At 39.6% G+C, this 14,237-nt stretch overlaps 1 protein-coding gene across 6 annotated transcripts in view; it reads left to right on the top strand.

Annotated features, from left to right (window-relative positions):
- The window catches only part of cyth1b (cytohesin 1b), a 196,899-nt gene extending 182,662 nt beyond the window's left edge, over positions 1-14,237 (top strand). For 5 of the 6 annotated variants that reach the window (XM_069930014.1, XM_069930015.1, XM_069930012.1 and 2 more), the window contains 4 exons: positions 623-701; positions 5,015-5,086; positions 6,355-6,509; positions 13,058-14,237. In XM_069930014.1, coding sequence (XP_069786115.1) covers positions 623-701; positions 5,015-5,086; positions 6,355-6,509; positions 13,058-13,136 — 385 coding nt within the window. In that variant the 3' untranslated portion in view covers positions 13,137-14,237. The remainder of the gene's footprint in view (positions 1-622; positions 702-5,014; positions 5,087-6,354; positions 6,510-13,057) is intronic. The other variant, XM_069930010.1, reaches the window with a different exon arrangement.

Raw genomic sequence — 14,237 nt, 5'->3', positions numbered from 1 at the left:
TACAGTATGTTAACATCAATAAAGCAAATGTATCTTTCTCCTAATATTTTAAGGTGAAAACCTGATCTCTCACTTTGATGTGCTCTGCAATCATCATTTTTCTTTCTATTTTCACTAATCATATTTTGATTCTTTAATCCATTCCAAACAGTTCATAATTCCATGTCTTGTCCTCCTTCATGCAGATAAAGTTCACATCATTCTGATAGCAGTATTGTAGAAGAAATCTTGACGTTCAGTATGATGTGCATCCTATCAGTGGCATGTGGTGTTGTATTTGTGTGTAAAATATGCTACCTTATTCTATGCTGCCATCTCCAAGCTCTGCCTTATTTTGTGTCATTCTCCAGGTCTTCCACAAAAGTCTTCATTATTTGATCAGTCCATAGCAAACAATTATTTTTAGCTCTCAGGCACAGAAATTCAAATTTTTTTTGAATTGGAGATGTTGGTAAAATTGTATGGGGAAATTTGTGGCTTGACTCATGAAACCGCTAGCTGCATTTAATGGAGACAGACACAATCAAGAGGCTCTGCTCTGCCTCAGGCTCAATGGGATACTTGTGAACCTTTTCCATTTTCTTTTTATTTTCTTCCCGCCAAACAACATTTGTCAATCTACAGGTGGAAGAGTGAAAACGTGGAAACGGCGTTGGTTTATTCTGACTGACAACTGCTTGTACTACTTTGAATACACCACGGTAAGTTAGGGCTGTTAAGTTTTCAGAATTCTACTTACCCTTTACTCTAAATTTTGTTGTTTTTTTTAAGAAAAGGATAAGTATTTGGGTCATTCTTTTGTATGGTTAAATCAGGTTTTGGTAGATACCAGTACAGATATTAATTATGGAAAGACCATCCAGTACAGGTGGTGCAAGCTTTTGAATTGAAATATTAAACAACTACCAGTCATCAATGTTGGGTCCAATGTTGTTTTTCACCCATACTAATGGCTTGGATGATGATACAGATGGCATGGTTGGTAAATTTGTGGAGGAGAATAAAATTTCTGATATTGTGGTCAGTGAAGATGATTATCTGAGATTATTACAAGATCTGGACTAACCGGGAAAGTGAACCAAGGAATAGCAGATGGGTTTTAATTTGGGCAAGTGTGAGGTGTTGTATTTTGGGAAGTTAAACCGGGCAGAACTTGCACAGTAAGAAAGGAAAGAAGAATAGCATCATGGTTTGTCTGGAGTATCGCCCCTCAACACACTGGAATCCAACAGAGTTTGTATGGTAATTTTAAGGAAGAAGGTGGTTAACAAAGGTCTTAAGAGGCTGGAAGAGTATTTCTACATATTTATACCTAAAATTTGCATATATGGGCTACATAATCTTGTCGATAACTCCCAGGACTCACTGGTCAATAATCCCCAGGGTTCTTCCTATTACATTTTTTAAGCAAGAGGAGTATATTTGCCATTCTCAAATGCTCCAGTGCATCCCCTGTTGCCAGGGATAATGCAAGATAATTGCCAACTCACCAGCAATCTCTTCCCTTGCTTTCTGTAGTAACCTTGGGTATATCTTGTCTGGTCCTGGGAATTTATCAGTCAGAATGGTTTTAGGAAGATCCAACACTTACTGTTTCTTAAGCTCCAAATGCTCCAGTACATAAACCTGGTCTGTACTGACCTTACATTAGGCCCTTTCAAGCTGTCATGTAAAATGAGGTTAACCGGGCAATTTGCCCAGTTAACACTGCACTCACGCAGCAACTTGAAAGTGTCTGACCCCGGTCAGCATGGTCCAAATCCAACCGGGTCCATGACCTACTTCAGAGATAGTCAGGGAACCCAGTTAAACTTAACTAGGACACATCCTCCGGAGGCTTGAACAGCAAAATGGCTGACTTGGTTATTCCTGGTGTCACAGGGAAACCCCTGGGTGAAGTGCCTGCCATGATCGGGGGTGGGGGAGGAGAGGGGTCACTGACGCGGGTCCCGGGGTGCGGAGCGGGAGAGAAGGGGGGTCCACAATCAAGGGGAGTGAGGTCGCTGCCAAGGGGGGGAATGTCGATGCCGCTGGGAGGGGGGCCCACAATCAGTGAGAGAGAAGTCACTGCTGCAGGTGGGAGAGGGATTGCTGCTGTGGGAGGGCTGCGAGCTGCCGCTGTTGCGAACACCACAATGATTGTGACAGCTCAACGTTCGTGGCAGCGGGACATTGTTGGGGGGGCACGCGATTGACGGGGTAGGTGTTGATTAACGGTGGGGTTCGTGACTGATGGGGGGGTGACTGGCTGGGGTTTGGTGATTGACGGTGAGTGGGGACTGACAGGGGCAACTGACAGCTGGTGGGGGGGGTGGCGCGGGCGAAACATACCGATAGGTCCCCTGAGTGTGTGACGCATCACTTATCTTGGGGGCAGGATGCCCCCTTAAATCATGAGGTTAATGGGTTGATTCCCCTGCAGCTTAAAAAGAGGGCTACCTAGGTGCTGCAGCTTAAAAGTGCCTGTTGATCAAGATTCCTCTCTCTGGTGAACACTGAAGCAAATTATTCATTTAGTACCTCCCCTAACTCCTCTCCCTTCAAGCACATGTTCCCTTGTTTATCCTTAAGTGGCCTACCTTCATTCCAGTCATCTTTCTGTTCTTCACACCTCAGAGTTTTCCTTAATCCTACTTGCCAAGGACTTCTCGTGCCTCTTTCCAACTCTCTCAAGTCCTTTCTTAAGTTTTTTTCCTGGTTACCATATAATTTTCATGAGCCCTTCCTTACTTTTGCTTCCAAACCTTATATGTGCTTCTATCTTCCTCTTAACTACCTGTCATCTCTTTTGTCACCATGGTTCCCTTATCCTATCATCTTTTCCTTGTCTCAGTGGGACAAACCTATCCAGAATCCCATGAAAGTGGTCCCTAAATATCTGCTTTATTACTTCGGGTCCCTAAATATCTGCTTTATTACTTCTGTGCCTTTCCCCTAGATCATCTGTTCCCAATTTACTCTCCCCAGTTCCTGCCTTGTCCCATCATAATTAGCCCTTCCCTAATTAAATACTTTACCATTTTGTCTACTATCCTAGTCCATAGCTATGCTAGTCAGGGAGTTGTGGTCAATGTCACCGAAATGCTCTTCTACCAAGATTTCTGTCATCTGACCAGATTCATTACCCAGTCCTCGATCTGGTATTTTATCCTCGTCACCTTATCCATATACTTTGTCAGGACACGCCTGACAAATTCATCCCTCTTGTAGTAAGGAGATGCCAGTCAATATTAGGAATGTTGAAGTCTCCCATAACAACAACCCTCACTTATTTTGGCTAAACCAAGGAGGCAGTTTAGTGTGTCAGATATAAACAAGACCAGTTAAGGAAGGCAGACCTATTTCCATGTAAGATATTAATAATGAAACCCAGTCGTCTCAAGGTTACCGTGAATGCCTCATTTAAGAAAATTTGCATGTATTTAATTACTTGAATTTTAAATCCCTCAATGTCAATGCTAAGGCTCAAATTCATGGTGTATACAATCACACATCCAGAAGTCTGGTTGTTAGCCTAGTAATATAAACCACTATGCTGTCATAGATTTAGCATTTTGGCTTTCAAACCTGTGCAAAACCAGTGCAGTCCTGATTTTAAACCACTCTTGTCAGAGGGTTTTAAGTTGTCATTATCTAATCTTCCAGCTTCCAGTCGACCACACGACTCATAAAATGGGAAGCTATAGCTGGCCTGTGGACAGGATTGAAATTTCAAGAGGGCAGCAATGAATCAACATTTTCTTAATTTTCAGGAAACTCTCAGTTTTGGGAAGGAAAGGGGGTGAATTGGCCAGGATGGAGATGATGTAAATTTACTTTGTTGGAACCTGATTCAATTCTCCGACTACTCTCAGGGTTGTAAGAAAAGTAAACCTTTTCTTTGCCTCTCTGGGACTTGGAATTCTTTTCCTAGTATTTTGAAAATGTAAGTGCTCTGCCTGGTCATGACACTAAATGTGTTTGGGTTCCAAGGTTAGCATTCTCACATCATTCTGCAAATTTGTAAAAATTTATGCTGTCAGCTTGATTCTTGCCACGCTCTTGAGAGAGCAGATTAAAATTCCAGTGTTGTGAGATTGGTGGAAAGATGTCTGATTTTGACCAATTTATCCCTTTAAAAATTAAAAAATAAGATTCTCGATCAATGGTCCAAAACGCTCTTTATTGTAATATAGTGGACCGGACACAGTATCAGAACTTTATTGACGTTTTTGGGGTAACTCATAACTCCTACTATTCTGAGTTTTATTTTCTATTTTGTCATTGGTTGTCATGGTATAAATATCTAAGTTTGAATGGTACAAGGGAAACTATTATCAGGATACTTTGCTGTGGTTGTTCTCATTTTATCCTTGAACTCTCGTTCGGCTAATATGAGTGAAACAGAATATAACATCTCTAGTCTGCATATAAAGGAAGCATGGTCATGAGCTTAAAGAATATAATATACTGATTAACCTTCCATTGATATAAATGATATCTTGAAAATGTTGATGTTTATATTATTCAAAATCTTTGGGAAAAAAAAGTCATCTATTTTACTCACCTGCTTCCCTTTGAATTGATTAAAACTCAGTTGATCTTTTCTCGTATTCATTACAGTTTTTGATTAACTGTATGAGGGACTAGGCAAAGAGATTTTGCAAATTTGTCTTTCACGTTGATGAGGGAAACATTTTGAAGATTTATAATGATTTATAAAGTTAGCTTAATCTTTGTGCCAAATTTGTTTTCTTTCATTTATCGTAAATACACACACTGCATTGGGTCTTTTGTTCGTAATGGGGTTTATGCTTCGAAACAGGTCACAAGGGCAGATGTAATATCGGGCCAGCAGCTATTCCTTCTGATTTATCCTTGAGTACACAGGAATATCTCAAGGTTCACTAGTCTTAATGTCATGTACAAAACCTAAGAAAACATTATTGATCCTCCTCTTGCTGAAAGTAAATAGATGTAATGATGAAAAATGTGTATTTGTGAATTTTGGCTTAAAAGAATAGTGCTTTCACAGGACAAAGAACCCAGAGGAATTATTCCACTTGAAAACCTCAGCATCCGAGAAGTAGAGGACTCAAAAAAGCCAGTAAGTTGATCAGAAATTTGAAACTTAAAAAAAAAAAAAATTTTTTTCTTTAACTTTAATTCAGCAGATTTCGTGCAGCGAGCTGGTGGGGATCCCATGGACTGAATTGGGATTCTGGTCCTTGTAGTCCCAACAAGGCATGTCCGCCATCAGCGGCCCACCGACCTGACAGTTCGGTTGCCCTTCATGGGGGGATGGCCTGGGTGGTGGGGGTCTTTGAGGATAGAGTCTTTGAGGATAAAAAAGAAAGAAAAAAAAAAGAACTTTAATTCAGCAAATTTCCATGTTCGAAACACAAGATGGGTTAGAGAGAATAACTTATCCTTTCAGCCAATTATCATATGATGATTATCCTTGACTTTCTCATCGGAAGACCACGGACAGACAGTAAGAATCAGAAACAAAGTCTCCTCCTCAGTGATTATCAACATGGGCTCACTCCAAGAATGGGTGCTTAGCCCACTGCTCTACTTGTTATACACCCATGTCTGTGTGGCCAGGCACAATTCCAATGCCATCTAACAAGTTTGCAGATGACACCAGTTGTCGGCAGAATCACAAACAGCCATGAGGAAGCTTACAAGAGGGAGATAGATCAGCTTGTTGAATGGTGTAATGACAACAACCTTGAGCTCAAAGTCAGCAAAACCAAGGAGATGATTGTGGACTTCAGGAGGAAGTCAGGGGAATATGACTCAGTCCTCATCAAGGGCTCAGTAGTGAAGAGGGTAAAGAACTTCAAATTCCTGGATGTCATCATCTCTGAGGATCTGTCCTGGAGCCTCCATGTTGATGCCATCACAAAGAAGGCCATACTTTATGAGGTGTTTGAGAAGATTCGGTATGCCATCGAAGACTCTCATAAACTTCTATAGGTGTACCATGGAGAGCTTTCTTGCTGGGTACATCACTGCCTGGTATGGAGGGCAAGAATAAACTCCAGAGGGTTGTTTACTCAACCTGTGACATCACAGGAACCAGATGTCACTCTATCGAGGACATCTACATGGGGTGGTGTCTTTAAAAAGAAGCAGCCTCTATCCTCAAAGACCCCCACCACCCAGGCCATCCCCTCCTCATTCTGCTGCCATTGGGAAAAAGGTACAGGAGCCTAAAGATGAGCACTCAACTGCACAAAGACAGCTTCTCCCCACCCCCCCACCAGCAGATTCCTAACAAATACAACAGTATGATCCTTTACCAGGAGATTTCTTCATTCTCTCACTCTTTAGAAAAATTTTACATTTCTCTTTTTTTTTAAATTCCAGAATTGCTTTGAGCTCTACATTCCAGATAACAAAGACCAGTTTATTAAGGCTTGCAAGACTGAGGCTGATGGCCGAGTAGTAGAAGGAAGTCACACAGTTTACAGGATATCTGCACCAACTCCAGAGGAGAAAGATGAATGGATAAAATGTATTAAGTAAGTAAATTGTTATTCATCATTTCAAGCTGGAGATACTCCACTTGAGAATTTTTCACCATGTGAGCAATTAAAAGTTCCTGAAAATGAGATTGCATATTACTTTATAATTCAATGAGGTCAATTACTTCTCACTAAAATCAATGCACATAGCGTTACACCTTAATCATTACAGGACCTGAATGATCAAGCTTCACCAGAATGAATTGCTTGAGCTAGTGGTAAAATTGGATCCCACTGTTCCCATCACAATCCACATTAGTATGTCTGATGTTATTCCAGTGTCAGACATTTCAGTAATGATTTCATGTGTTCTGCAATACCTGTTTCTCCCTTCCAGCAGTCAGCCCAAAGCTTCAGAGAACAACTGCTATTTTACTCTTTGGCAGGACAACAAGGAGAAAAACATACTGCATTCTTTATTTAACCACTCAAAGGCTATGCTGCTGACATTGGGTCTAGAGCTGACTGCAGATTGTTGACTTGCCTTACAAGGTCTTTAAACTATACTCAACCAAACAGGAGTGCCTACTGCAACATATAGCTGTAGAGCAACTTATTGGTGAGTGCCTCAGTAGTTAATCTGCTTTAAAGTCTTTATTGATGGAAACTTTGGGTTTCAAAGAACTGTTACTATTTTAAAGTTGTAAGTGACTTTGGGAGGACTGAGGACGGTGAGTCAAGAGTCCCATTTCCAAAGATCCTGCTCCCAGAGACAAGATGGTTCCTATTTTTTTTTCATGAAGGATGTGTTTACCGGCATAGGGTTTCATGGACTTTATCAATTGAGGTTTGTGATGTTTTAAGGGATCACCATGAGCCACGCTGTAGAAATCAAGGCAATGGTAGTACGCAAATTCCTGGCTACTGGATCAATCTCACCTTTCTTTTTATTAAACATTAGAAAGGTCATCTGGATTCTGCAATGAAAGAGGAATGACTCTGCACATTGATTTTGATGAGGAGCAGTTAAGATCTCATGCATTACTTTTGCCAGAATTGATGACTTTTCCAAGGTGCAGGTTGCTATCATGTTTCCATGAAAACCCCTTTCTAAAATTGCTAATCTCTTCATCAATAGAAAAGGTTTCCACTTAATAAATCTTCAGGTTCTCATGAGAAGAGCCATGTTTCCTGTTAGCTCCTGTGACCCAAAAGGTCAAAGGTTCCTTTTATTGTCACATATTATTAAAAATGTAATATACATGATTTACTTCAACTTTTTTGTGCTGCAAGGCAAAGAAAGAGTTGCCAAGAGAATTGCCTGGTGCCCCTAACAATAGGAGAAAGAGAAGCAAAAGAATGTCTCCTCACCCTTAAAGAGTCTACAAAGTCTGACATTTACAGTGGACATTATTACCTTTTGGGCGTAGGTCTTGGGGGCATCAGTGATCCTTTATCTCTGAAACGTCTGATACCAGCGCTCATTGTCACCATTTTAGCTGACTGTCAAATGAAGTGACATCTCGGGAGTGTCAAAGATAGTTGCAGAGAATGCCATTGATAATGAGATTCAGGTGCCTTCAACATTCTGGGAATGTGCAGCATTGGGTTCAGATAGAACTCATTGTGGTATATTCCATAAACTAGAAACAGTGCTAAGGATGAGTGACCAAGAACCACAACTACAAGACCATGGTTATTACCGTACCTTTTGTACAAGCTCTGATGGTTTCTTCCTTTATTCTCTACCCAACTATGAGGTCAATATTAGCACTGCCACAGATTTATTCCTGCCTTTATTATTTCTCCTCTCCATCCAAAGATATGAGGGACTTATTGCTTGCCTTTTTAGCCTAAATGAAGAAGCTGAAGAACATTGAATTATCTTCTCATTAATCTTCATTTGGAGGCTTGACTTGGAAATGGGGAATTGAGAGGGTAAAGGACAATCATGGGGTTAGCATGCAGGTTGGGACAGGCGAGGATGAGCGATAAGTAAAGAGCATGTTTTAAGTAGTCTACATTTCACTGTGGCATACCTTGCGAGATCATGAAAGGGTCTTCAACAATGCTATATAAAAGATTGATTCTCATTCCAGGCACCTGGTCGGTTGTCTAGTAGTGGCCCTAATGGATTTCTTGGTTGCTTGAAATTATCACATTCACAATCATTTCATTGTTCCATTGTTTAAATAATGGAGCCTTTTCCTCTACGGTAGCAGAGTTTGTGTTGCGGCTGTCTAGTTGCCATGAAGATATTTTGTAAAAAAAAGTGGAAATGAAATTACCCTATTTTAATTAACATTTGGAAGGCAGCAAATAAAATAGTCTCATCAGTCTGCATTGGACTTGAACCCATTTTTTAAAAAGTTAAAACACCAGTGTGTTATTTCAATAGGTTACCTTGGTCCTTCTGCATGATAGATGGTGTGAGAAATTGAAAGAAAACGACATTCCATTCGGGTTGCTCTTTTGAGGCTGGTGCTAGAGCGCTGGGTTCGAATAAAATTGGTCTGCAATAGAGAATTATTCCTTCCGAAACTAAGTTAATGAAATGGAAACTTCTATTTTTCATACCTTAAACCAAAAATTTTGGCAGTTTCCGCAAAACAGGACGTCATGCGCTGGAGAGTTGGCTCTGAATGCTCTCCAGCGCATGACGTCCTGTTTTGCGGAAACTGCCAAAATGTTTGGCCTGGAAGTCAGCCTGAAGAAGACTGAGGTCCTCCATCAGCCAGCTCCCCACCATGACCACCAGCCCCTCCCACATCTCCATCGAGCACACAGAACTCAAAACGGTCAACCTATCTCCAAATCTTAGATAGTTTACCTATCTCGGCTGCACCATTTCATCGGATGCAAGGATCGCCAACGAGATAGACAACAGACTCGCCAAGGCAAATAGCACCTTTGGAAGACTACACAAAAGAGTCTGGAAAAACAGCCACCTGAAGAAACACACAAAGATCAGCGTGTACAAAGCCATTGTCATACCCACGCTCCTGTTCGGCTCCGAATCATGGGTCCTCTACCGGCATCACTTACGGCTCCTAGAACGCTTCCATCAGCGCTGTCTCCGCTCCATCCTCAACATTCATTGGAATGACTTCATCACCAACGTTGAAGTACTCGAGCTGGCAGAGTCTGCAAGCATCCAATCCATGCTGCTAAAGACCCAACTGCGCTGGGTAGGTCACGTCTGCAGAATGGAGGACCATCGCCTTCCCAAGATCGTGTTCTATGGCGAGCTCTCCACTGGCCACCGAGACAGAGGTGCACCAAAGAAGAGGTACAAGGACTGCTTAAAGAAATCTCTTGGTGCCTGCCACATTGACCACCGCCAGTGGGCTGATCTCGCCTCCAACCGTGCATCTTGGCGCCTCACAGTTCGGCGGGCAGCAATCTCCTTTGAAGAAGACCGCAGAGCCCACCTCACTGACAAAAGACAAAGGAGGAAAAACCCAACACCCAACCCCAACCAACCAATTTTCCCTTGCAACCGCTGCAACCGTGCCTGCCTGTCCCACATCGAACTTGTCAGTCACCAACGAGCCTGCAGCAGACGTGGACATACCCCTCCATAAATCTTCGTCCGCGAAACCAAGCCAAAGAAAGAAACCAAAAATAAAACCAGCAAAAAATTGGGGAATTATTAAAATCTTATATTAAACAAGGATATTATTAAACAATGTTTACTTTCCATATGTGTTAAAACATATAGAAAGTATTTATCGATAACATAAAAATAATAAAAACTACGACTCAAAAGTAATACAGTTTTTACATATTTTCTCCCCCCCCCACCACCCCATCCCTCCCCAAAATAGTAGGAAAAAAAAGAAAAGGCCTGTCTAATAAATCTCTATCAATTAATTAATTAATTGAAGTTTACATAACAATCTTAAACCATACTAATTAGGGTGGGTTGGGTGGAGGCGTGGTAGGCTTTGCAGGTAAAGTGGAGCAATAAAATCCATGTAGCGTTTCCAAATCTTATCAATTTTTTCTCGTTGATTTCATAAATCATTCGTTATTCTCTCTAATGGTATACAATTTAATAATTCCATTTGCCATCTATTCAACCCCACAATATCACCAGATTTCCATGTTACAGCTATAGATTTCTTTGCTATTGCTACACTTAAAAACTTCTTTTGATAAATATTTAACTTCAATTGGGAAGTATCTCTCCATAAAAATATTCTGGGATCCTTCAAAATTTGCGTCTTCAAAACTCGCCCCAATAAAATACTTATATCCTTCCAAAACTTGTCTACATTTTCACATTGCCAGACTGCATGTCTTCTTTCTTCTTTGGCTTGGCTTCGCGGACGAAGATTTATGGAGGGGGTAAAAGTCCACGTCAGCTGCAGGCTCGATTGTGGCTGACAAGTCCGATGCGGGACAGGCAGACACGGCTGCAGCAGTTGCAGGGGAAAATTGGTTGGTTGGGGTTGGATGTTGGGTTTTTCCTCCTTTGTCTTTTGTCAGTGAGGTGGGCTCTGCGGTCTTCTTCAAAGGAGGTTGCTGCCCGCCGAACTGTGAGGCGCCAAGATGCACGGTTTGAGGCGATATCAGCATGTAGGAAAGATCCTACTTCTTTATTACATCTGAAACATTGATCAGAACAATTCAAATGAAGTGCATGCAATTTGTATGGAGTATAATATAATTGATGTAAAAATTTAAATTGTACCATTTGATATCTAACATTAATTGTATTAGTTACACTTTCAAAGCATAATTTTGACCATACTTCTTGAATTTGTATATTTAAATCTTTTTCCCATCTGGATTTGGATTTGATTAAATCCTTTTTCTGAATAGTCTCTTGTAATTTGATATACATATTAGTAATAAATCTTTCAATAAACATTTCTGTTATTAAATATTCAAATGGACTTTGTTCTGATAATTTAAAATGTCTCTCTCATTTTCTTTTTAAGTATGATTTAAGTTGATAATAAGAAAGAGTAGTATTATGTGGTATATTATACTTTCAATTGATCAAAAGTCAAAAAAAACAGATCCCAAAAAACAATCCCTTATTTTTTTAATTGCACAATTATACCAAACATCAAAATAAGATTATTAACCGTAAAAGGAATTAAAGGTTTTTGATTTAATATCATTTTAGCCAACTGATAATTCTTCATTGCTCTTTCTACATGTTCTCCATTCCATACTTTGAGTATGTGGATCAAAATTGGTGTATCTGATTTTCCTTTTAATAATCCCTCATGCCATTTATATAAAATGTGTTCAGAATTACTCTCTCCTATATCAATGTTAAGTAAATAGATCAATCATAATCTTATAGACTGAAAGAACAGGTTTGTGGGGTTAAATGGAATTCTATGTTCATGTATGAAATCCACAAATGTGCTGGAAAATAATCAGCAGGTCATGCAGCATACATTGAAAGTAAAGGTCTTGTTTAACTCTACAGTCTTGTATGTTTCTGCATCTAATAGCAACTAATATTGCCACTGTTGTTTCCGTGATGCCACTTCATGTTCAGTGACAGACCGCACCAAATTGAACTAATGTTCAGTCTATTCATGCTTCGGTCATTTCATTAGGGGCTTTATTTGTGCACCTCCGATAAGTAGAAATTTTGCCTGACTCACAGGATAAAGAATCTCAGGGTTGTATGTGATGTACTCTGACAATAAATCTGAATTTTGAACTTTGAAGGTTAAATTTTGTTCGGGTTCTCTCGAACACTATTACAGCTTGTTAGAAGCTATATAAGCATAATTTTTGTGGTATTTTTACGCCTCATGCCAAAATTAAGTAACTTGGCAAAACAAAAACCCTGATATAAAATAATCCCTTTATATTCTGATATGTTCTAATTGTGCTCTATAGCCATTATGATCCATGTTCCTAAATAGTTATTTTAATGCAGGAGCCTCTGCTCATTTTCCACAAGCTCTGCTGCACTTTATTCTTTTCTTGAAAATTGAGTGAAAGGCTGGAAAGTGTCCAGTCTACAGCATCAAAAAATAAATTGACTCTGTAAACCAACAATAGCTGAAGGTGTTAAAGAATTAAGCTGGAGCAGGGATGGGCAAACTATGGCCTTTGGGCCAGCTGCAGCCCATTGCACATTTTTTAGTGGCCCGTTAGAACATGTCTCTGACAATAAATTGCACTGTACGAACATTGCACTTAGTTTCAACACTAGATGCTGCTGCCATTTTGAACAACTCCTAGACCAACTTTTGCAATGTTACTCATCGATGAAACCATTAACCTCAGTTTTTTTTTTAAAAAGTTTTTAAAAAAAACTACTTTAATGTCAACAGTTAAACTGTTCAGTAGTTATTTTGATAGATAGAAAATAAATTTTCAATGGAACCGGGGTTTCTGGTCTAAAATCACCATTTTTTTTCTCACAGTGTAACTGGTTGAAAACTACCAGGCTTAATATTGTTTGGCCCGTGACTACTTATATTTTTCTGTATGTGGCTCACAACCAAAAAAGGCTGAACTAGGATACAACCCTGAACTAGAGCATTGAATTATTTATGTATTAGTTGCTACAGTTAACTTCAAAGTCTTATGGTGTATTATTTAAATTATCTTTATTTAACTTGCAGGGCTGCAATCAGCAGAGACCCTTTCTATGAAATGTTGGCAGCAAGAAAGAAGAAAGTTTCCTCAACTAAGAAGCATTAGAATGACAGAATTATATGCAAATGATTCAAGTATCTTTCTAACATTGGCCATATGACCTAAGGAGGTCTGTTTTCAAATGTCAGTAACCACGGTGCATTCTAGGCTGGGTCTGTGCTTGTGCTGGAGCGATGCTGAAAGTTCAGAAGGCTCTTCTGTTGCCCTATTCCTCAACTAATGAGGATATAGTTTTATTCAAAAATCTCCCAATATTTCGCTCTGCACAGCTGGTCTGTTTGTGGAGTCCAGAGCCGCTACTTTACCTCCTCAAAGCTTTATAGTTCTTATCAAGAATCTCCTGATCTAATCATTTTTTTTTGGAAAGGGCCTGTTAGCCATGTTCAAAGGACTGGTGCAACTGGTGATCCGTGTCGACTCTAGAAAACTCAATTTAGAAAGCTAGGGAAAACATTCATCTCGGAAAGCCGGTAAGGTCCGAGTCTCGATCTTTCATATGTCAATTGAATGTTTGACAAGGGTTGGGCTATGATTCCTGATGTGTTAGCAAAATGAGAGTTGGACAACCAGTCCAGACTGATGAAGCGAGATATGTGGTGACATGGGGAGTTGGAAAATGAACATTTTCCTGAAATGAAACCAGTATTGTACGAGAAGAATGGTCTGTCCGTGAGACAGTACATTTTGACTTAATCTTTTAAAGTTTTTTTGTTAATATATGTTTTACTTTTCCTTGTTGATTTCCATTATTTTGTGCACTGGTGAACAATTTGCAGAAAAAAGAGATGACTAAGCAGTATTAGTCTATTTATCAGAGCTGTAAATACTTGAAAATGTATAAATTTTCTTTTTGTACCTATTCAATTGGATTTAAGTTGTGAGGATAAATTGTTGGAGTAATTTTTCAATCGATGCCATTCATACTTGTTGTTTAGCACTGACAAACCAGGTCCAATAAATCATATTCTCTGTAATCAATAAGAAGATCTATTTCCTGTACTTTTAACTGAAAGCTGCTTATTGTCCTAAAGAAAACTTCATCCTTATCAACTGATATCCAATTCCTGTATGACATTTCTGTATTTCTGTCAGTGAAATTGTTTGTTTAATTCTGTTAAATGTAAAAATTAAAAGGTTTTAATTGTA

The sequence above is a fragment of the Narcine bancroftii genome, chromosome 3 (genome assembly GCF_036971445.1).
Source record: "Narcine bancroftii isolate sNarBan1 chromosome 3, sNarBan1.hap1, whole genome shotgun sequence".
In the NCBI taxonomy this organism is placed as follows: Eukaryota; Metazoa; Chordata; class Chondrichthyes; order Torpediniformes; family Narcinidae; genus Narcine; species Narcine bancroftii.
This window is presented reverse-complemented; position numbering and strand designations above follow the sequence as displayed.